General features: G+C 53.5%; 7 protein-coding genes across 7 annotated transcripts; 5 read left to right on the top strand and 2 right to left on the bottom strand.

Moving 5' to 3' along the window:
• Nucleotides 1-2,423: 2,423 nt before the first annotated feature.
• N0V96_006005 (uncharacterized protein) lies at nt 2,424-3,322 on the top strand (the record flags this gene model as incomplete). Its single annotated transcript, XM_053198546.1, has 2 exons — nt 2,424-2,925; nt 3,009-3,322. 2 exons carry the CDS (start codon nt 2,424-2,426, stop codon nt 3,320-3,322), a joined length of 816 nt encoding a protein of 271 aa, XP_053043967.1.
• Nucleotides 3,323-7,716: 4,394 nt separating this feature from the next.
• Nucleotides 7,717-9,277, top strand: N0V96_006004 (uncharacterized protein; the record flags this gene model as incomplete). The annotated part of the gene is made up of 2 exons (XM_053198547.2): nt 7,717-7,831; nt 8,382-9,277. 2 exons carry the CDS (start codon nt 7,717-7,719, stop codon nt 9,275-9,277), a joined length of 1,011 nt encoding a protein of 336 aa, XP_053043968.2.
• A 1,496-nt stretch (nt 9,278-10,773) lies between these two features.
• Nucleotides 10,774-11,843, bottom strand: N0V96_006003 (uncharacterized protein; the record flags this gene model as incomplete). The annotated part of the gene is made up of 6 exons (XM_065757549.1): nt 10,774-10,881; nt 10,997-11,059; nt 11,133-11,220; nt 11,505-11,520; nt 11,594-11,625; nt 11,701-11,843. 6 exons carry the CDS (start codon nt 11,841-11,843, stop codon nt 10,774-10,776), a joined length of 450 nt encoding a protein of 149 aa, XP_065613892.1.
• An 841-nt stretch (nt 11,844-12,684) lies between these two features.
• SVF1 (putative cell survival pathways protein) lies at nt 12,685-14,013 on the bottom strand (the record flags this gene model as incomplete). Its single annotated transcript, XM_053198549.2, has 4 exons — nt 12,685-12,789; nt 12,848-13,649; nt 13,712-13,927; nt 13,991-14,013. 4 exons carry the CDS (start codon nt 14,011-14,013, stop codon nt 12,685-12,687), a joined length of 1,146 nt encoding a protein of 381 aa, XP_053043970.2.
• Nucleotides 14,014-14,482: 469 nt separating this feature from the next.
• Nucleotides 14,483-15,076, top strand: MRPL19 (mitochondrial 54S ribosomal protein uL11m; the record flags this gene model as incomplete). The annotated part of the gene is made up of 2 exons (XM_053198550.1): nt 14,483-14,614; nt 14,741-15,076. 2 exons carry the CDS (start codon nt 14,483-14,485, stop codon nt 15,074-15,076), a joined length of 468 nt encoding a protein of 155 aa, XP_053043971.1.
• A 3,501-nt stretch (nt 15,077-18,577) lies between these two features.
• Nucleotides 18,578-21,228, top strand: NPR1_2 (Nitrogen permease reactivator protein; the record flags this gene model as incomplete). Its single annotated transcript, XM_053198551.2, has 3 exons — nt 18,578-18,829; nt 19,190-20,534; nt 20,585-21,228. The coding sequence occupies 3 exons, from the start codon at nt 18,578-18,580 to the stop codon at nt 21,226-21,228; spliced, it is 2,241 nt and encodes a 746-aa protein (XP_053043972.1).
• A 658-nt stretch (nt 21,229-21,886) lies between these two features.
• NPR1_1 (Nitrogen permease reactivator protein) lies at nt 21,887-22,750 on the top strand (the record flags this gene model as incomplete). Its single annotated transcript, XM_053198552.1, has 4 exons — nt 21,887-21,889; nt 22,053-22,280; nt 22,559-22,617; nt 22,723-22,750. The coding sequence occupies 4 exons, from the start codon at nt 21,887-21,889 to the stop codon at nt 22,748-22,750; spliced, it is 318 nt and encodes a 105-aa protein (XP_053043973.1).
• Nucleotides 22,751-23,256: the final 506 nt, after the last annotated feature.

The raw sequence follows: 23,256 nt of genomic DNA, 5'->3' as shown, positions 1-23,256 counted from the left end.
GTCGACAACCGGCAAGTCTCTAGAGTCCGTCTAATAGCGACACTTAGTGTTCTAGACCACGGAACATCACCCTCCAACTTGATCTCACCGCTCGCTGAACTTCACTCACGGATGCATTACTGGACAGTTATGATGCATCTCGTTTCCTTCCATCATTGTCAAAGAAAAATCCTGGTCATGCGATCTACGCCTGCAGTCTAGCATAGCAACCTGCGCTGTCCCCCAAAGTCCCCCCAAGGCCGTCGGATATCACTGTTTTGGTTAAAGACCATGTGGAAATCCCGGATGGAGCTCGCCGCTTCGGTAATTATCTGCAAAAGAGCAACTCCCGGCCGGATTCGCCGACTCAATCCGTCGTCCGCCCCAATTCGACGACTTCATGTCGACATCAGGCGGCGTCATGGGCTCCGCAGCGAATGGTTACATGGGGGAGGGGGGGGCGCACGTTTCGAAGATCTGTTAGGGGAAAGCGGGCCCCATTCGGACGACGTTGTATGAAGTAGATGCCGCAACCTATCTTCAAGGAAGCATCTTATTCTTGGCACTTCACGACACGAATATGCACGGAGACGCCCCGTTTGGCCCAGACTCCAGACTCCAGACTCTGGACAGCCAAAAGAAGAGCATGCTTCGGGGAGAGGGCGATCGTCAAAGGGGGCACAGCATACATGCTGCAAAGCTACTTAACCGCTGTTTCAAATATCGGGCATGTGGGCGGATCGCCGGGGGCACGGCATCCCTCGACCGTTCCTTTGAACCGCATAGCTAAGGATTCATGTTGCAGGCTGACACGGTCCAATCAGACTTCTAAGGACGACAAAGAGAAGACGGGGGTTTAGACATGCATCAACAGCGAGCCGTTGAGTCGTCGACAATCGAGAGTTCGAGATGTTCTTCCCTCCGCGAGGAAAGTTCTAAGCCAACCATCACGGATAGCGGCTACGGCGGGCCCAATTCAAAGCACCAGGCGCTGTCGACTCGTCGGTCCGTTCTGCTACCACTTGCATATCGTGTCATATTCGCATAGCTGCGAGCGAACTTCTCGGGACGAATAAGAGCACAACTCGAGGCGGGCCAAAACATCTTGGCTTGGCTAGCTGCCTTTGAGTTGTCCATCAGGGGGTGACCCAGATGCGGGGATTTTGTTTTAGTCGATTCCAGCTTGCAGGCATCGGTTACAGAATCGTCCTCGACTGGGGTCGGCATCGACTGGAGTACGTCAGCAGTTGCAGACATATTCTCAGGTCAGCTCCGCCAGAACCATGCTGGCCCCCATATGGCAACATGTGCATTTGTCTATACGAAAACCTGTCTGTAGGTCAATGTGTTCACGGTGTCGTACAGGATGGGGTTAACAGGCGTAAGGTAAGGTCACTGCACTCATCATGCGTACATTTTGCAGAGATGCTCAACTACCGCCCCTTTAGTCAGCAAGCATTGGCTGCTGGCACTGACCAATAGCTCGTCTGCATCGCGACTTATACACATTCTCGCCCAACCGTTACACACCGTGCCAAGCGAAGTCAACAGTCGTACAGGCTGAGTGATAGATTCTCTCTTGGTATGCTTGGGGCAAGAAAGGGAGAACATGCTCCAGGCAGACTGTCAACCGTCTGCCGGTCGTTGCCTCGACAGCTGATACTGAAGTCTTCAGTGTGTTTTCGATCTGTCCGGGCCGAGACCACGGTGGGCAATAACTAAACGCCAAATGAAGCAATCACCTAACTGGCCACGGGCCGTCCGTCTGCTGTAACCTCCGAGACTTGTTTGCGGCTGACAGCCTTGGATTCCAACGTCCAAAGGTCGGCGACATGCCTTTCATATTATCCAACGCCATTGTCTCAGCCTCCTCTATTCCACGGCAAAGACACATAGCTGGCGTTTGGAGCTTTGAGTCTCATTTGGCTGCCCGTTTGATGTTCAAAATCGCGTCGAGAGGAGAGATGGCTTTTTGGTTGTAGTCGTATGTAAGCGATTTCGTCAGTGGCAGTCCCAGGAATCGGGTCGTTCTGGAGGGCTGGCACATGGTTGCTTGCCTTGGCTTCCCTTCCTTCTGTGCTACTTCACTCGTGAAGTTGAGGAATGTGAATCATATGGAACTCTCGTCCCCCGTCCCTTGTTGGGCCGTGAGCTTCATTTCCCACATTCCAGACTGACGAGCAAGTGTTTAACATTCATCAGGCTATCCAACTGATGGCCACGGCCATGCCTACAAGACCTGTGGTATCTTATATACGGAAACCTCCCCGGCCATTCAGACACCCTGAGCATTGATTAGTGCCCGATCTTTCCACAACTCTCGTTTAGTCACTCGTTCAATATCAAGCTAGTCGGTGCTTCTATCGCCCTTGTCCATTCTTTCAATCGCCAAGTTAAGATACTTTGCAGGGATCGTTATTGGGCATTTCACAATCACTATCACAATGGTTTGCCTCAAGCAAGTCGCGGCACTGGCCGCCGCATCTTACGCAGCAGGGGCCTACGCCAGCGCCATCCCCGACCTCGTCGGCGGCGACGGGTCCCCTCAGCCCTCGATACCCGCCCTTCGTGAGCGAAGCAACGGCATCAGCAAGCGACAGACGGCCGGTGGCTTCATCAACACGGCCGCCAACCCCATCACCAGCGACTGCGGTGTGGCGGCGGAGTTCAGCCTGAACACGCTCGGCCAGCTCGTTGTTGGCGATTCGGTCATCTCCATGAACCCCGGGACGCCCTTCATCCCCCTCCGGCCCATCAGCCCGCAGGGCAGCGTCACCGTTACCTTTGCTCTCCGCAACGGCGCGCTGACCTGGTCGAACCCGGCTTTCTTTGGCGGCCAGGCTGGGTTCTGCCAGGATACGGCAGGCCAGGTGTATGCTACCTTTGCTGACCCGACCGTGTCGTACCCAGCGAACTGTGCTCCCGTTCAACTCGGTCCCGTTGTTGGTATGTTTCCACCTTTCTGCTTATTATTTGTTCCGTACGGATGGAAGCTGTGAGACGCATAGTCACTAACACCAAAAAAAAAGCATCCACTTGTGGAAACACCGGCGGCACCACCACGGCGTCCGGCAGCGTTACCACTGTCGCCAGCACCATCGTCAGCACCGGCCCGGGCGGCAGCCTGACCACGACAGTCAGCAGCTTCACCACGACCGCCGCCCCGCCGTTCACGGTGCCGACGACATCGGCCGTGGCCAACGGCACGCTCACGCTCCCGCCCGGCCTGTACACCGTAGCCGGTTTCGCTAACCCGGCAGGCGCCGTCTGCTCTATCGTCTCTGAGTCTTGGATCATTGGGCAGACGACGTTGCTTTCCCCGCTTGCGACCGGCTCGGTCTAGTATGGGTTCCTTGTCCAGGGCAGTTTTCGATAAGCCATTGATTAGAAGGTCTTGGAAGGCTGAGGTACCTCGAGGGATATACTCTTTGGGGTACGGAGTACGGATAATTGGATGCATGGTGTTTTGACAGGGGAAATTTTGAGGTCATATCTGAACACATTACATTAATAGAAAGGTTAACCAAAAAGTCAACGACATTACTTGGCCTAGCCATTTTGAGAACGATGCGGCAACGCGGCCTTGGATTGATTGTCCCCCGGAGAATTCAACCTTATCACCTCGAATCTTTGTCTAATTGGCTTTGGGGAAATGATGCGGCACGTCATTATGCAGGGCGCGGCGCTGCTCTTCTTATCTTGCCTCGTTTGATGCCGCGCTGTCACGGGCTTGTTCACGTCTTTCTGAACTCTGCAGCGTTGCATTTTCTCACGAGATAAGGAAATAGTTTGATCAGCCCGTGAACGGTCAGTCAGTCAGTCAGTCCCCCCTCGGCGGCGGACGGACTTTAGATATTGAATGTTGGCGGGCGATCTTAGCGAACAGACAGTAAATACGGATAACCAGGTAAGGATAAGGATAGGTAGAGAGAAAAGCAAGAAAAAGGGCAGCAAACTGGTGGTGCGGATTAGCCGTGATTCGCGCCCGCAAGGATGTTGCTGGTGGTGGATGCTTGTGAAGCTCAATCTGGGGGAGAAGAGGGGGGAGGGTCAATTTGGAGGGGTGAGACGTTCTGGGAGAATGTCACATACACTATCTGTACATTGTAGGGCAGATGCTCATAGTGGTGCTTTACATCCTGGATAAGCCGGTGTCGATGTTGATTGTTGGTTGAAACTGAGTTCCCGTCTTGATATTGCTCTGAAGAACTCGAGTCATCGTGTTAATTAAAAGTAGAAACTCTCACCCCGCTGTGATCCCCGTTACTCGCGTCATCTGGTTTACAGACGGCAAAAACAATCCGAGGAAGGCAAGTATTAGCTGAAGTGTCAAGGTATGGATACTGAATCAGCGACGTGCGTGAAGCCCGAGGAAGTTGCAGACCACGAGAACTTGCCATTGCAAGAAAGAAAAAAATACGGAGTACCCAGTACGGGTCACGGCATCAGGAAAGAGCGAGAGCAACTAGTAACAACTGAGCTGATTGATCTGCCCGCAATCAAACCTTCTTTTCGCGTGCTGCAACTTGAGCTGCAACTTGCCTCACTCGCATCAGTGCCCACGTCGAGCCGAGTCGACAGATTTTCTTCTTCCTCGGCCGGACCAGCCGCTGACTGACTCTGGCTTCTCGCTCGCTGCTGCCAGCCTGCCGGGCGAATTCGCTATCAGTTCCAAGACATCCAATCCAATCCAGTCCAATCCCATCCCACTCATCCCACCACCACCACCCTCAAAATGGCGTTGGTCCATGCCATCCACCACCCCAAAAGAAAGAGGCCCCAACACCCAACCACCACCACCACAAACCCAGTCAGTCAGTCGTGCCAGTTCCAACACCACCTGGTGAGGTTGGTTACCAGCACACCTTCAGCTTTTTCTCGGGGACTTCAGGGTGACGCCAGAGACACAGCATCTTGCAGAATCGACAATCAGCAACCTCGAGGTCTGAAGCAATGCCACCACCCTCGTTTGCCAAGGTCCGCCCGCCGCGCCTAACCCCGAGAAACTCTGATATCGAAAAAATGTCGGAAAGGCAGATGCAAAAGAGTGCGAGGTGAGAGTATGAGAGAGATACATACCTCCCCTCACTTCTCACTTCTCTCTATTCGTAGAAACTAGAACACGAAAGATATGTACGCAATCCATGGCCTGTGCATCGCCAATAGCTCCCTCTTGATTGCTTGCCGGCAAAGAGCTGCGACGAATGACGACTCTTCGAAACCGATGGCATCAAAGACCATCGCATCTAGACAGACGCCAAAAAAACAATAGACGACGGTTCGGAGAAAGAATCTGGGCCCAGGCCATCGATTGCAGACCGGGGGGACCAGGGGATGGCTGCTCTACGCTACGCTACCACTACCAGGGGGGAATGGGGAGCCTGGTAGGAGGCTAGGGAACAAGTCACAACTATGATGCATTGGGTCACGTTGCGTTGGATCGGATCCTGACACTCGACTCACTGACAAGGACCCTTCCACCAGGCTGGGCACCCCACCACCCCTTTGGTCTGGGCAAGGTCACAGTCTGTCAGTCTCTCACTCTGTTCAGTCTTTGCTCCCCCCACCACCCACTCTCCGGCCGGGCCAAGAACCCCGTCCGTTGGTCCCAGACGCTGGCAGCACGCTCGCCGCCTTGTTTGGGCTTGACAAGCCATGGCGGCGGTCCCGCCAGGCATGATTGGCGTTCCCACGGTTCCGCCTTATCGAGCCTGTGAGAAGCTCCGGAGACACGGTGACACGGGTGACACGCGCACTCGGTGGAGGGGGGGGGGACCCTTATCAGAATCTGCAAGACGGCGGGTGCGGATTTGCAGCTTGCCCTGCTTCTTGCAGTAGCTGTTACTGCTTGCTGCAATCCTTCCCACCGCCCAGCCCTTGCCATCACCATCCCAGGTTCTGCTAGTCCCAGCAGCACGCCGCACGCGCGACACTGGCGCTGGCGCGAGAAGCACGTCGACCGGGGGGTTGTCTGTCGGTATGTGTCTGAGAGAGAGAGAGACAGTAGGAGAGAGGGCGAGGAAGAAAGAGACGGATAGACGGAGAGACATGCATGGAGGAAGAGAAAGAGAGAGAGAGAGAGAGAGAGAGAGAGAGAGAGAGTGTGTGTGTGTGTGTGTGTGCTTGTGCGTCTCCGTGTATCTCTTGCAAATGCATCCAACCACTGGCGTCACCGCGGCAAGAGATAGACAGGAGAGAGGAGCCAAGAGAGGGCAGAAACAACCAACCAGTGGTGCCATCCGACCCGATGATACGGATATTAGGGTTGATATGGCGGTAACATGCGGTATACCTCACCTTTAGCTCACCCACATGCATCAAGCCACCAACAAAAAAACCGGCGCAGCAAGAAAGGAGATACATGACACTTCCAGGTTGGGTTGGGGGGTGAGGTTTCTAGAGTGACGGTCATGGCCTCCTGGTCAAGAATCATAAGAGACAGAGGGAAAAAACAGTAGCGATACCTATTACCAGTAAGCACCCCCGGTTCGAGCTGAAGGAAAAGAGACCTAAAGTAGCTTGGCTGTGCCGTACGTCTAACGTCTAGCGGCGGAGGTACTTCGTTTCGAAGCTTGGTTTGAAGGAGGTTCCCATTCGCACGCGCACACGACGACAATCTTTCTCTCTTTTTTGCCCTTCTCCCATGCCCATCCCGATTCCCCATCCATCCCATGCTCCATGCTCGTTGCTCATTGATCAGTGCTCGCAGCTCTCTCTCTCATCTATCCCCGGGCCTGTCCAGTCCTGTCCAGCCCACGCCTACCGATCCTACTTAACCAAAGTCCACCCACTCTTCAAAATTTTCCTTTTCTCTGCAGATTTTTAAGGTCCCAAGCCTTTTTCTTTTTCATTTCCCACTTATTAGTCTTCCCATCTTGCTGGACGAAGGAACGGGGGTCAAGTAACAAAAGTAACAAATACCACGAGACCCTTCTTACTCTCTATTTAATCCTTTCCGAGCTTTGTTTCTTCCCTCTTCCCCCTGGCTTCTTTCTTCATCAAGCCCCCTTCACCAGCCACTTTGGGACGGGATCCCCGACGACGGGTGCGCGGGCGATTCATCTTATAGATACCTGTCTGTGTGCAAGTCCAACGGCCGACTCAAACCAACAGACACAGTCCAAGACCCAAGGACCACAGACCTTGACCAGACCAACCTTACCGGCGATAACCACCATACTACTAATACCCAAGGGCATAACGCAACGGCCACCAACAACTCTGTTCCCTGAACATTCCAGCCACCCCCAACGCCAACGCCAAAGACACGAACGAACGACGTATTTGGGGCCTTCTTTGGACGACCTGGCCAGCCCCGGAGGATATATAGACGATAGACGGAACCCATCGATCCATGTTGCAGCCCCTCTTTCCGTGACAGGGTCCTCTCACGTCTTTCACTCTACGACCTCACGAGACCACCATCCATCTTGAGCCTTCGCGGCCCTGTCGTATGCTGCTTGTTCCCGCCCGGCGCTTACTATCGTCTGTCGCCAGCTGCCGCCACTAAGAATTCAACCAGCCCCAACTCTCCAATTTCCAACCACCCCCGAGCCGGCGTCTTTTATTCCCTGTTACCGGCGGTTCTCCCTAGTCTTGACGGCAAACCCGCCCCCGACAAGACAAGACGTATCCGTACAATTGCCCGCCTAATAAGCGACTTATTTCTCCTTCCAGGATCGGACAGCCAACAACCAAACTGGGTCGTCAAGTCGACTAGACCAACGGGCCAATAAGATGGATTCACCACACCACATGGGCATTCGCGAGCTCAATGTGAGCAACTGGCACTCTCACAATGCCCTTACCGATACCTTCAATCATGCGGTCCCCGCCATCAAGACAAGCGCAGGTAAGAGCTAGCACGAATTTTCTTCTACCCTCATTTGCTTTCTCGTTACGTCTTCCCTATCTTTCTGCCCTGCGGCTCTTTTAAAATCATTTCTTCTTGGCCACCTATTCTTCAACGTTACCTTTCCTCTCATCTTGGCATTCTCATTCAACCTCACTTCGTGTTGTGTGTCTCTTTCACGACTCACTCATACGCCTACATCAACCACCCCCCAACATCGTCATCCAGTTCATCCAATCTCATTTCCCAACGCTCCGGCAGGGCCGTTTGGGGATCTGGCTTTTTTTCAGAACGTGCAGCAAAAGCGCCGAAAGTTTCGGCCACGCCCACGGCTATCGGCCTTTCGGTGCTCTAGAACCAATCCAGAAGAGGACGTGGAACACGAAAATCTCATCTCAACTATTGACAAGCTTTTCATCCTGTCTGTCACAACCTCGCAACTCACTGCACCTGACCACATCTCACTTTTTTTCTTTTCACGTGGCTTCCATCAATGCTCTCAACTTGGACTCGGGTATCACGACGAACGTAAACTGACCAGTTTGTCCAGCCTTCTTCACATTTCTCCGCGCCAACTTGGTTCTGAACCCATCCGCCATGTCATCCAACACCAACACGCCCGTCCTTCAGCCTACTGTGGCTTCTAACACCCATCGCCCGGCAGCACCATCTCCGCTGGCAGCCTCTCAGACCCTCGACCCCTTTGACGACATCCCTCCCCTGTCGCTTGAAGTCCTCTCCACCCGCGAGGACAAGGCCGAAGCCCTTCACCTCGTGGCGGACTCCATCGCTCAGCAGCGCCAACAGGCAGCCTACTCACTCGTCTTCCACCCCGTGCCGCTCGCAGGTCTCACAGCGACCCTCGGCGTTGCCTACCAGTACTCCTACGCCAGCAAAGGCGACATCGGCATGGCCTTCACGCTCTTGAGCGGCGTCATCATGACCTACCTCCTCGCCATCCGCTGGGCAACGAGCGGCTACCTGCCCCTAGCCGAGCAAATGTCCTGGTCCTTCATCCGGCCCCACCCAGACGCCTCCGCCGACGAGGAGGACCTGGTCCTCGGCACCCGCTTCGGCAACGAGCTCGTCGGCGCCCTGGTGCTCCACCTCGAGCCCGCGAGCCCGGCCGTCGCCTCGACCTTTAGCAGCCGGCGCCGCAACAAGGCCTCGAGCTTCCGCGGCGGCAAGGGCATCATCCGCGCCTGGACGACGAAGCTCCGCTACCGCGGCAAGGGCGTCGGCACCGACATGCTCGACGAGGCCGTCCGCATCACGCGCGAGCGGTGCGGCAAGGACGCCGAGGTCGGCTTCGCGCTCGAGCACGCCAACAGCCGCATGGTCATGCCCGAGTTCTTCAACGGCGTGTTTAGGAAGCGCGAGCGCTGGGCCGCCAAGACGCTCGACGGCGTGCTGGCTGAGCGGGAGCTTACAAAGAAGAAGAGGTGAAGACCGTCGACGTCGTCAGTCGTCATGTTCGTCTCACTTCTCCATCATCTACAAAAACAACAGACATTTGTTCTATCTCGTATTTGCTACTACCCATTTATTCGCAACCTTTTTTGTGTGCGTCTGCGTGTGTGTATGTGTGTTTTCTGTTGCTCCCTCTTTCTCGGACAACTAGGCGGGGACGGTCGATGGAAATTGGTTACAAATATACCCTAGAGCTGTGGGAAAGTACCCGACGGGTTAGCATAACCCCAAGGGAACCCTTCCTACAGCATCTTTCATTTTTGGTTGTCTTATTTTTCAAACGATACCCCTCGTTATATCAAACGGCTCTTTTTATTTTTATTTTTTTACTGGCGCCTCGGGTGGCGATTATACAATGTTTTGTTGTATAGAGAAGAAGGAAATCGTGGAGAGAATCAAGAGTGTGGCACCCCCCTTCCATTGAACGATGTGGAAACGCGGACCACAAGGACAAGAGACAACTAGAGGTGCAGCGTCTAGAGAGGGAAGAGGGGGGAGGTCCTTATAGGCCCATCCGTTCCCTTCCCTCCTGCTGCCTAATATAAACCCTTCGTTTGGCAACGTATCTATCCGTTCACAGTTTTCTTGGACTATGGCGTACAAAATGTGATTGAAGCCTTTCGTCGTTAGAGAGGCTCAGTACTTGGTGAGACTACCAGTGTGATGTAGTAAGGATCATACTTGGCTACTTAGACATAGCGGCCGAAGTCTGAATCCTATTAGTTATGCTCAACCATGACGTTCAGCCTCACCCGCTTACTCGAAAACCGTTTCCACTCACGATTCGATGTCAATATATTACTTAAATATCCCAACTAGGAATTACGTGGGGCTGCCGCGACATGGCTCGGACCATTTACGACTGACTGATTGCCTCGATACGCTTATCCACATCTCACTGACAAAGTTCTAGCTGGGTTTACCACAAAATCTCACTTTTTCTTTTGGCTGCCCCGTATAATGCTGAATGACTTGTTTTGGTTATGTGCCCAGAATCGAGAACCGACAATGTACGGGATTTCCATTCCTTCCTCATTCCCGAGGCCCGAATATGCGGGAACGAATCTCCAAGTCTCCTTTCCAGTCTTTCCTTCGCGGTGACAAGATATCTCTCTCTCCTCCCCCGTCGTTTTAGGCGGTCGATAGTTTTCTCACATCCCCACACGAGACTCCTACTATCATAGCCCAACGTCGGGATCCAGGTAAAGAAAGTGGGACACACACACATATCCCGTTTCCGTAGTCCTTTGTCGTCCATACTCGCTTCAACCGTAAACGCCAGAAATGCCCATACCCCATAAGACAAGTAAGAGAGGACCAAAACGTGGAAGGAGGTCCAATGGATTGCTGTGGTGATGACGCGCTTTTCTGACTGATGATGGAAATCCTTTGGCGTTTTTTTTCCCCCTTTACCAACAGATTGCCTCTGAAATGTTGAAGAGACGCAAGAGGAGGTAAACGACGAAACACTTTCAGTCCTGAATGCCTGCTGCCCTGGCCTTGCGCGACTTCGGGTCGACAAAGGTATCGGGGTCGAAGCCATAGATTGGCTTGCCCTTGCGAGCCAAGGCATGCAAGACCTGGGAAGGAGGGAAGCGTCAGATACGAATCATTCAAAAACGACACCGACCCCACCAGTAGAATCTTACAGAGGCGATGGTTCAGGGGGAGGTCAGGCTAGGTGATGAGACTTACATCGTGAATAGTGATAGTCTTCGCCTTACGATGCTCCGCATACGTCACGCAGTCTCTTAGGACCTATTTGTAACTCGTTGGCCTTTCTTCGTCAAAAAGAAAAGAGAATGAGGTGTATATGAGAGTGTATACTAACAGACTCCAGCCAAGTCTTTAGAGCCTCACGGGCGTCGTCGTAGATCATGGCGGAAATCCGCTTGACGCCGCCACGACGAGCCAGACGACTAAATGAGAACAAGCGGTCAGCTTCAGATCTATTTCCAGAAGGGATCAAGGAGGTAAGTGTAGGCGTCGTTGTGGTAGAGAGACCGGGGCAGATAAGGTGGGCAAAGCAAGTGATACTGTCGGTGACGAGCATGAAATGAGATTCGCTCGAGGAAGAGCTCAACTCAAGTTCCCCTTCATCATCCTAATCTAAGGAAACCCGAGACCACCTGCCCTCGTCCAGGTGTACCAATAGTTTTCATTCAAGAAGAAAACCTCCCGCAATCAAGGAATATAAACATACCGAATAGCAGGCTTAGCTAAAGAAGTAATCCAGGTCAGCTCTTCATATCCAAGTTGTATAAGTCATCAACTGAGTCAAGTGCAACATACTAATACCCCGGATACAATCCTTCATAATTTTTCTATTCTGCTCGTCAGCAGCCAAATTCCGCCTGCCGTAAGTGAAAAAATTAAGGTTGAAAGAGAGAACCCCTTACCGGTGTCGCTTCGCACCGGTGCCCGCATTCTGCAGCACTGTCTTGCCCTTTCCGCCCTGGTGCATCTTGGATGCGGTACCGCGCTTGCCGCCGCCGGAGCTGGAAGCCCACGGGCCACCGCGGATCGCGGGCGCGGGCGGCATAGTGAGTGATGATGCGGTTGCAGACTGCTGGAGAAGAAAAGTTTGCTAGATTTTTCTCTCGTCGGGTGAGATCGTGAATTGCCAAAACTGGGAGTTGAAGGTGAGGATTGTGGCTGGGTGGGTGGACGCGCCGCTTGAGGGCTGTTGTAATTGAGGACTTTGGGACGGCGGGGGAGTTGGCAGCGATTATGTGGGGGAATAACCGTGGGTTAAGGAGGTTTTGGGGCAGCCTTAGGGGCCTTTGAGGTACCCAGAGACAATAGAAGCACTGGATGCAGGGCAGTGGAGGTAGGTGCCTACCATTGATCCATTGGAGACAGCCCAACCCAAGGCGTGGCAGGGACGCTTCTGCCTTATCTTCTCAGTCACGTCTCGAGTCTTATCGGCGCAGCCTGGCCCGTGCAGAGCTGCCCCGTGCCAAAACACCGTAAAAACACACACCACGCACTGTAAATACTCATTGCTCGCAATGCAGGTGCAGGGAACTTGCCGGCGAATGTTTGTCATATGTCTTGTTTCAAGAGAGAAACTCTGAAGTCGGAGTCGGGGTCTATGTGATGCCCCAGCTTTTGGGTAGCTGAGAGCTGAAGCAGAGGAGCTATGCTGCCTGCGCACAATAGGTCAGGCGTGAAGCACGAGGCGAAAGCACACGATTTCCAATGACCAGAAACTCGCACAACGTATTCAGAATGTTGAAAGTGTGTATTTGTATTAGAACAGCTTTATAGAACAAGTATGCGTACCCAATTCAACGAGTGACCATAGCCCCCATCTGAACGCCTAACCAGACCGGCAACAACTACCCAAGAATTTCATCGCCGTCGTTTCATTGTCCATACGTCTATTCGGAGATGAAGGTCGCCTCGCTGAAGCAGAGACCCTCTTCGGAGATTTCTTTGTCTCCAATCTTGAGCTTCAAGGTGAGCTTCTTCTCTGTCGGGCAGTACTGTGATCGTTATTAGCTTGGTTCTTGGAGCTACTGGGGACTCGGTAAGGTAGCTTACCTGGTAGATGTATGGCTTGGTGCCGGCCGTGCCAGCTACTATCTTCTTGACGAAGCCGGGAACCTCGGCCAGTACGTCAACTCTGTCCAGCCTCTCGCCCAACGAGCCCTCAATGACACCCTCCACAGCCTTACCATCCTTGTCGGTGCCGGACCAAGTGAACTTGATCTCCTCGGGCTCAGGCCACTCGTTGACGGAATCGTTCTTCGCCTTGCTGTGCTTAGCCGTCTGGGTGACGCCGCCGTAAATCATCTCACCGTCCTTGGCGATACCGCCGACGCTGACGGTAGTCGAGCCGTACGAAGGAGGGGTGGTGTACTCCATCATGACGGCCGAGTAATTGGGGCCCTGGAAGTCGACAAAGTTCCACTTTGCCGCCGCGTGGTGAGGCTTCATGCCCTGCAGCGCGTACACGTAAAAGGCCCGGCCCTTGAAGTCAACGGCGCCGTCCTTGGTGGTGATGGTGCCCTCGGTGATGCAGCGCGGCCAGAAGGCGTGGCGCATGGTGCCCCACGGCTTCGACATGTCGGTCCCGAACAGTGTCTTGCCCGTCTTGCCGGCGTGGAAGCCGGGTGACATGCGGGTGACCTTGAGGTTGACAATGGCGTTCTCCGAGTTCATGCTCTTGATCGTGTAGTAGGTGCCGTCCTCGGACAGCTCGACGGCGCAGTCATCGGCGTAAAAGGACATCCTGTCCTCGCTCACCTCGTAGTGGCTGAGCTGTGTGGTCTCCCAGAGCGTCGGCTTCGACTTGTTGGGGTAGAAGATCTTGGCGTTGAACTGGCATGTTGTGCGGATGCCACTGTTAGAACATGGGGTCAGCATCAAGAGACAGATGTGAAAGGTACTGTAGCTTTCACATACCCAACGTTGCTGTAGATGATTTGGGCCAGCCCAAGGTGTCCGTTGTCGCCCATCAGGTAGAAGCTCTGCGTCTCAACAGAGGTCGAGTCGGCCGCAATCCATTTCAAGTCATCCTTGGTGGTCTCCGTGTGGGTGGTCGTCTTGGCCTCTTCGGCAACAGATCTGATAGCTGTTGGGCCGTAGATAGGCTCTTGGGTACCTGCCACATCGGCGAGCCTGGCAGAATCAAAAGGTTAGCCTTGGCTGACGCAACATTGAAGAACAGCAAACACTAATTACTTTTGTTGCGCCCACTTGAACATGTTGACAGCAGGACGCGTGAACGGGTGACGACGGATGGAGATGGGAGGGGTATATAGGGTGGTCGTCGATGGCGGTAAAATGCAGCAGGTCTATACACGGGTAACAGGAAAAACAAGCTTCTTGGTGGTGTTCTTAAGAGGAAAGCCGAGTTGAGAAGAAGTTGAGTTGACCGCCCCAAACAAGAACCAGCGGAGGGGCCGAGGGGTCATCCCACGACCCAATGACGGTGAAACTGTGGCTAATGCGACCAGGGTGGATCCTGCGCTCCCCCGAGCATCCCGGTCGCTTGGACCTTTGGCGCGTGGCTGGTGCTTCAAGGCTCCTAAATTTTCCACCTCCGAAAAGGTGCAGCAGCATCTGATCGATTGAAGCTTGGTTGTCTGTAGCGCGGCGCAATATACCTGCCCATCACCACCCACCCGTCACTTCCTTTTCCCAACGAGCAGACTCGTCTGTATATCCGCCACCATGTCCAAGAGAGGAGCGACGATTGCCGACCAGGTCGTGAAGCTCATCGTGGGCGCCGGGCAGGCCAGCCCGAGTCCCCCAGTTGGTCCTGCGCTGGGTAGCAAGGGTGTCAAGTCGATGGATTTTTGCAAGGTGAGACTTGCCCTTGGGACTCTGATGAAGCAACACATGCCACTCTCTGCCCAACATCTGTGCTTTTAAGGGGGCGGTTATGCCATGGTTGAGATCAATGCTAACGTGTCTTTGCTCAATCGATAGGAGTTCAATGCAAGAACAGCACACATCATCACCGGCACGCCGATGCCTTGTCGAGTTACTGTCCGAGGCGACCGATCATTCCACTTTGACATTCGCACACCTCATACATCTTGGCTTCTCCTCAACGCCGCCGAGGTGCCGGTCGGCAAGAAGGGCAAGCGGAAGGGCGCAACGAACCCCGGAAAGGAGACGGTCGGAACTGTCAGCTTGAAGCACGTCTACGAGATCGCCAAGATCAAGCAGACCGAAATGCGTCTATCGGGTCTCAGCCTTGAGGCCATCTGCCGCTCCGTCATCTACCAGTGCAAGTCCATTGGTATCAACGTCGTGCCATAGAGCACGTGTCCTGCAACAGTTTATTTTCAACCACGTATACCAAAAACGGAGTCAGGCGCGGAAAGAAAGCATCCACTTGTATACCATCTCAAACGACGAAGAGCGTGCCCATGTACAATTATTGGAGGATCGAGGCGAGGCAAGGTTAGAATAGCAGACAGGAGGTACTGTACGATGAGAATCTCAACCGCCAAGCAAAGGCAGAGCACGGCGACAAAAAAAACGTTCATACACTAGCGCCGCGTGGTCGGAACATGGCACGCCTGAAGGGATGCTTCATGCGCCCCAGAAGTCCCAACTGAGCAGTGACGTTGAACATATGTCTCGTTTTGAGGCGAAGTCCGTTCTCACGCTTCTTCTTGCGCACGGTAGTACGTGTAACGACATCCGTCCGTGGGGGACCGAAACGACTAGCTGTCTGGCCGTTATCCAAGAATTCGGAAGGGAAGAATCGACGTAGAAACAAAAGATTATGACAAAATGCCAATGATCGATCGCACGCCTGCTTGAGTAAGACGCAGAGCGGATTGGATCATGACCCGCCAGAACTCTGTATGTCGAATTGGGATGGTGTGAGGGGAAAGCCTCATTGTGCAGTTGTGAACCACAGGATTGGGGGATAATTGACAAGGTCGTTCCAAAGTCAGATGCGCGATCAGCGGTCTAGAACAGACATGCAAGCGGCAAAGCCAGCACATCAGTGGAGAAGAGAGGGCTCAAAGTCACCCGAAGTTTCGCAATCGAGATCGACAAAACTCTTGAGACTGGAAGCTTACACGTCTTCCTCCTCGTCGTTGGTGAAGCGTGTTGTAGACAGTTCCTTCCATGTCTTATGATGCGAAGCTTCCTACAAGAAGCTTGCGCAAGAAGGTACTTGCTGTGCAAGATTGGGTAACGGGTCCAGGTAGCGGGTGCTTCAGTTCCGTCGGCGGAGGCCCGCTGGTTGCGACGAAATGCAGGCTCAGATCTAGACAATGCCAGGGTAATGCCGATGGAGATTTGCCCACCTGGTGCCCCTGGAAGGCCCTGGAAGGCGGTCCTCGTTTGCAGCGTGCCTGGATAGAGGGTTCCATCAGCAGCAGCCTGTCATCTGCAAGAACGCCTCCAAGCCTCGTCAGTGTGGGACCGATTCGAAGCCGGTGATGTGACGGAACAGTAGCCGTTTTCATGCTGCAGGTGCAACACATCAGCAACCACGCCACTGTGCTGGAACAGCTGGGCTCGTCTGTCTGGGACCGGAGATGCGGCGGTGTTCGTAGGGCGGAAGGGCGGGACGAAGGCAGGCCAGTTAAGGTACGTCTCGGCATGTGCTCTGAAAGTCTGTCTCGGGCTAGCGGGCAGCTGGGGAAGATGGAGAGCAAAGCTCCGTCTGTTCCAGTCCATCACTCCATCCTAACCACCGTCTTAACTCTTGCTTGCCGGAAGCTGACAGAGAGCTGGACCTCACGGCTCGTGTCAGCCGGTGAGTGACGAGGTTCTCGTTTGGTGGGCCGTCGGATATGCATTCAACCTTCCCAGAGGTAATAGGTAGGTAATTTATTGTTCGTTTGTTGAAGCCTGAAGGAGGGCGAAGACGACTTGGGATTGGTGTGCTTTTGTTTCCTGGCGGGCTTGACTCGTTCGTCCCGGTCTAGACAAGAGGTGCATTGTCGAATAATCTGGCGCGCATTGGCGTTCGTTGACCCTGTGGACGGGTATGCCCTGGTTACCGTCGGCGGAATGAAGAGCCTGAACCAAAAGAAAAGATTTTCAAGAGGCGCGAGAAATTGAAAGAGTCATCGGCCTTGTGGAGATCGGGCCGCGGCCGAAGCAGGCAAAAAACCATCAACATCCATGGATGAGTCTTCGTTGGTGTGCTGCGAGGTTCGTAAAAACGATTAAAATGTTACCAAAAGGTACCGCCGAGCCGCCGAATAATAACGCCTCACAGCTGTCGCATGTGTCACGGATGCGAAGCCGAGAAACCCCCCGGCGCAAATTAGGAGCACTTTGAAGACGGGGGGTCTGAGGTGAAGGCACTTTCGAGAGGGATCTTGGAAAAAGCCGATGACCGACGGACAAGTTCAGAACACTAGAACCGGCTGGTCATGAGGTAGAAAAAATATAATATTCCGATCACCACAGGGACAGGCAGGAGCTGCTATGCGGGCAGGGCAGGCAAGGGCCTTCTCTCCTTGGGCCGGGTTCCTGATGCAGATACGCGCAATGCATCCATGATTTTTGGGGGTACTGCCAAGTATTTCTCCCGTTCCCAAGCCGTCTCCAAGGCTCCAAGCCGTAAAAAAAAAAAAAAAAACACTTCCAGTCTCCAGCCCAGTAGCGCCCCCCTTCCCTTTTCTCGGCTCCCCTTTCGGCGGCCCTGGTGCTCCAGTGCCATGTCACCGTGTCTTATCCAGTCCGCCGCTTCCCCGATAAGGAATGGATAACGATCTAGTTGACCATTCAGATTGCATCCTTTTCAAGCTCACTCACTTAGCAGAAGTATCGTGTACTTGCTGACCCTCCTACCTTGGTATACTACGTACAATACCTTCCATATTACAGTACCTTGCTCGGCACGGGTTACGGGAGGTCAGACGGACCCGTGAACAGCGCACTCGAGATTTCGCGACACGTATTTGCACCGGGTTCGGGCTGTCACTTTGATATTTTCCCCTCGGGTCCCGGTATCTACATACCGGCAAGATCTCTTCAGGTGATCTCATTCTTTGCCTGTTCATCCAAGTCTTGTGCCAAATCAATAGAGAAAAAGACGTGAGATGAGAACCCTAGAGCATGTGACAACGTTATTGAACAATATGTGTCAAATCACAGTACAGGGAGAGATCCTCCGGCAAGGACCTTCGATTTTTTGTAACGTCTACTCCGTAGTCTGTACCCATGCCGTGCATTCTACCAGTACCTTCCCATCAGGTACGCAATGATTAGGTACTTCCATTGACTCTTAGTCTTAGTGCATCTCAAAGTGCCCCACCATCCGCAATTGGCATCCACACCTCACTCATCCACCTAGTCCTGGGTATCCGTACTTTTCTCTTTCCCAAGCCCGGCCCTTCGTGTTGTCGTCGTTTGGTCTTGGTTTTCTTTCCTCTCGCTCCTCTTCCCCGCCATCTGCTGTCATCATCGTCCTTTTTCGACTCCAGAGAAGCTGCAGACGACAAATAGTCACTGTCCGCAGCTCCAGCTAAGCCCATGGCTACCCCGTCTCCGGCCCGCGATCCTCAGAAAGAGGACGTCAAAGTCCCAGGTACAAACGCCATATCCTTCCGTCTGTTCCGGCGCGCGCAACCCCGCCCTCGGTTCGTCTGTTGCGCATGTCACAGTCAAACAAACACTCACTCGCCCAATGTCCCACGTCCACGCTCACCCTCACACATACGCTCATGCCCCAAGCCTGCATCTTATCCTCAACGCAGATCCCCTTGTGCTGACCGCTATGCGCAATGCCTAGAAATCACCCACAATCCTCCAGATAATCCAAATATCCACAAAGACGACAAGATGCCCCCTCAAGATGCTCCCGCCGTCCGCTTCGCTTCTTCCGTCGAAGAGATAACGCCAACCGTCACCACGACATCACCTACCGAGACTCTTTCTCCCACCGACGCCGCTACCGGAGACGGCGAAGAGACCTTGGCCGAAGTCACGCCCGATCAGATTAGAGCTCTCTCCAAGTCCCTCCAAGGTGCACCGTTGCAGCAGCGCCGGATGAACGTCTTTGGCTTCGAACCATACTCACTACCTGCATCACGCGTAAGTAGTCTGTTCCGTCATAACTCTTCAGTTTATGCGTGGTCTCGGAGCTTCTTGAAGTTGTTTCTTGTTGGCTTGGGCGTCCGCCCTGATGCGTTGTGTTTCAAAGTCTCATACCTACCCCTCCACCCATCCAACACTGCCTCGACGGTCAGACTTGTCTTCCCCAAACATCTCACCTCGTCTTCGCTATAATCATCTGAGGCTTCTTCTCGATGAAGCTCTTCGTCGGAACCTCTAATGATCAGTCTCAAGCTCATCCCACTTACCCCCCAACCTGTCATGACAACATCACTCGGCCATTGCATTGCACGCACCAGCCTGCACAACTTGCTTCTCACTAACTACCGGCACCTATAGGTTGGCTCACGAGAGGAGGAATCCGACAACAGTCGACTGCCAACCCCGAACTCCAGCGGACCGAAATCGCCGCGGTTTGGTCCGGCGCATCCGATGCAGTCACCTCCCCTGACCCCGGCGGGGACCGATCCCTCAGACCCGACAGCCAGGAAGAGTAGAGATCAAAATGACGATCGCAAGTCATCCACGAGCGACCCCCATGTCATCACTCCGCAGGCTTCGTCCTCCCAGGACTCACCACCATCATCGACTAGGAAAGAGTTACCCGTCAGAGGCAAGTCGACGGAGGAGGTACCTCAACGATCAGCTTCGGCAGAAGACCAATCACACGACACGAGGTCGCATAGGAGGGGAATGTTTTCTGTTGGCCCTGGAGGATCAGTGCCGGTTTCGCGAGAATCTAGTCCATCTCGGGCCTCATTGTACTACTCTAAGCCGATGACGCCAGGCGGAGATGCCAACGACCCTTATGCGGCTCACAAACGTCAACCACCGGCTCCGGCCCCTCAGCGGGGCCAGATCGATTCAAGATTTGTCTTCTCGCGCCGGAAGAACAAGCACGGGTCGTCGCCATCTGGTTCTACTTCAAGTCTGGGCCGAGCAAGCGACAAACGACACTCCGGGCTCTTGGGCATGAAGGGACATGGCGACGAGCTGCAGGTCCCTCACGATGACTCGGCTAGCATCACGAGCAGACAAGGCTCCTTTGCCGACCTGAAGAGGTTCTTCAAGGTCGGCGGACATCACAAGATGAAGAGGGAAGCCTCCCCATCATCGGTTCGATCGGGCACCAAAACGCCCCCTACCAGAGGGTCGCAACATGTTCCTTTCGGAGACGATCACGGACTGACTTCAAAATACGGAAAGCTTGGCAGAGTTCTTGGATCAGGTGCTGGGGGATCTGTACGTTTGATGAAGCGCAGCGATGATGGTGTCGTTTTCGCCGTGAAGGAATTCCGACCAAGACATTCTTACGAAACCGAGAAAGAGTACGTCAAGAAGCTGACGGCTGAATTTTGCGTTGGCTCAACTCTACACCACGGTAATGTTATTGAGACATTGGATATTCTGCAGGAGAAGGGCAAGTGGTACGAGGTCATGGAGTACGCTCCGTTTGACCTTTTCGCATGTGTCATGACTGGCAAGATGACACGAGAGGAGGTCGGTTGCTGCTTCTTGCAGATCCTCAACGGTGTGACATATCTACACAGCATGGGTCTTGCCCATCGGGACTTGAAGCTTGACAACGTCGTGGTCAGTGAGCATGGGATTATGAAAATCATCGACTTTGGTAGTGCCCACGTTTATAAGTATCCTTTCGAGAGTGACATTGTCCTCGCTTCAGGTAAGCCTTTCATTCAAATTGGCTTCTACACATTGGCTAATTGATTATAGGTATCGTGGGCTCCGATCCTTACTTGGCTCCTGAAGTTTACGACGAACGAAAATATGATCCCCAAGCGGTCGATATTTGGTCATTGGCAATTATCTTTTGCTGTATGACATTGCGCAGGTTTCCGTGGAAGGTCCCTCGCATGACAGACAACTCGTTCAAGCTTTTCGCCGCCGAGCCAACACCAGGACACGACCCCAAAAAGCTGATTATGCCATCCAAGTCTGCCAACGACCTCTCCAACACTCCTCAGAGAGATATTTTCGAGGATGGAAAGCATCATACTCACAAGCACGAGCCGAAAGAAAGCCAGGGGGATAACCAAAAGGAGAACCAGAAGAATGTTCCCAAAGACGGCGAGGGAAGCTCGACGCAGGCTTCGACCAAGGCCGACGGCCAGCAACCTGCAGATAAGAAAGAGGTCATAAGAGGTCCCTGGAGGATCTTGCGCCTGCTACCTCGCGAGAGCCGTCACATCATTGGTCGCATGCTGGAGATCAAGGTGAAGGATCGTGCGACGATGCAAGAAATTCTCGATGAGCCCTGGGTTGCCAACACAGTTATTTGTCAACAACCCGAGCCAGGCCGCGTTGTACATGCAGAGGATCATATTCACACTCTTGAGCCACCACAGCCCCCGAAGTAGGGGTCACTGCACGGGCGCGGTCACCACAAATTGCATGTCCGAAAGGCGTTTAACCGGTTGTAGATGGGGTTTTGGAATGGGACAAGGTGTGGGAGACATTTGGAATGACATGAGCCCCTTGTGATTGGGGATACAGCGATGATATTGGAGCTTGGGTGGTATCGGAGTCCGTCTTGAGGTTTTGTAGATGCTGCTGCGGCTCCGCTCACGGCCTTGGATCAAGCGATTGAATTAGATAGGTAGATAATACTATTCAGAAAAGACTCAATATGTCGACCTAGCCGATCGTGATCGAGTGATGCCAAGGGGTATCCCGTTCTAAAGTAGGTATGTCAAGGTAGGAACTCATCTTCGTTCACGGATGGTCTGTGTCCATACGTCGAATGCGATACGGTCGATTGGTAAGTACATCCTTCTTCCTCGGCATATGCAGCCAATCGGACGATATCCAGGGGTATACCACGGTGGGGCTGTCGGGAAATCCTTTGGCCGATCGGCCCAAAAAATTGTTGACATTCTGGAAGCTCTTGGAATAGCTTCAAGGCTTAAAGTTCGTCCCCCCGTATCGATTCTGTACTTTACCGATCGTCATCCGCCCAATCCCTTCAAACAGACCAAAGTTGCCGCTCTCGCCGTCAATCCCATCTCAACAGTCACAATGGTACGTTGGCAACCCGCAATTTGACGCAGCAATCCCGATAGCAGCCTTCCCCTTAAGTCGGCCGCACGACGGGCACCCCGTTATTGACCCTTGGCATTGTCTGCCGCCATTGACAACAATGCAGCATCTGACGAAGCCCTTTTGCTGACAAGACGCATTGTAGTCTGCCTCCTTCCGCTCCATCCGCGCCCTCGCGCCCCTCCTCGACCGCGTCCTCGTCCAGCGCGTCAAGGCCGAGACCAAGACCGCCAGCGGCATCTTCCTGCCCGAGTCCTCCGTCAAGGAGCTCAACGAGGCCAAGGTTCTCGCCGTCGGCCCCGGTGCCCTCGACAGAGATGGCAAGCGGTTACCCATGGGCGTTGCCTCTGGTGACCGTGTCCTGATCCCCCAGGTACGTTTCCGACCCTGATGGCAACATCAACTACGGCGCCAATCATCGATCTTCCCCGCTTCTCTGGTTTCTTGCTTCTGTGACCAGTCTGTGAAGGCAGTGCAGAGTCGGGAATGTGCAGGGCCCGGAACTCCTTTACTTGATACTTGTTGCCCCGCATTATGTCGGCGGAAGTGGAATTAGAGTAATGGGACGATGGGGGCGGGTGAAGACAGGATGGACGATCAGGTTGAACATGTAAACGTTTGGATCCGATGTGCTGACGGTATGCGTTGCAGTTCGGCGGCTCCCCGGTCAAGGTCGGTGAGGAGGAGTACCACCTCTTCCGTGACAGCGAGTAAGTCTACAACATTCCTTCACCACACAAACCTTTCAGCTAGAAAGCTATTCAATTTGTATTACCAAAGATGAAAAGGTAACTAACGCAAATACCTTCACCCAGGATCCTCGCCAAGATCAACGAGTCATAAAGAGAGAGAAATCTGCCAAGAACGACTCCAACAAAATCAAGTGTAAAAGATACCCACGAGGTCTTTGGCGTGTGTACAATACCGTGTATCAAAAGAAACTCCAAAAATGAGAGCGAAGTAAGGGAGGGTGTATAACTCCCCGCCCAGTATTCAATTTACCTGGAATATTCAACCGATGACCATTGGGAAACTGTATTATGGAGGGAGTGACAGGTTCGGCCTTTCGCATAGAGACTTTTTTGGGGAGTCTGGTGTAATAGTAGGTGTGATTCAGCTTCCGCGAAGGAGAAGTCGGGGAACTGCTTAGAGGACGGGCAAAGGGGCCTATGAGCCCAAGTAAGGGTGACAAAGCGAGACTCGGGGGCGAGTGAGATGAGTCTCGCCCGTTCCTCGTCTCTGCTCCTGTCATACTCTAGAACCGCTCCTCCCTCATCGGGCTTTGATTCACGAAGAAACCTCTCCTCTCTGCCAGCAAAGTTCTTTCACCCTGATGCTTCAAGCCGTCC

This window comes from Colletotrichum fioriniae (genome assembly GCF_027942845.1).
Source record: "Colletotrichum fioriniae strain IMI 355084 chromosome Unknown scaffold_6, whole genome shotgun sequence".
In the NCBI taxonomy this organism is placed as follows: Eukaryota; Fungi; Ascomycota; class Sordariomycetes; order Glomerellales; family Glomerellaceae; genus Colletotrichum; species Colletotrichum fioriniae.
The sequence above is the reverse complement of the archived record's forward strand: the minus strand, read 5'-3'. Positions and strand labels throughout refer to the sequence as shown.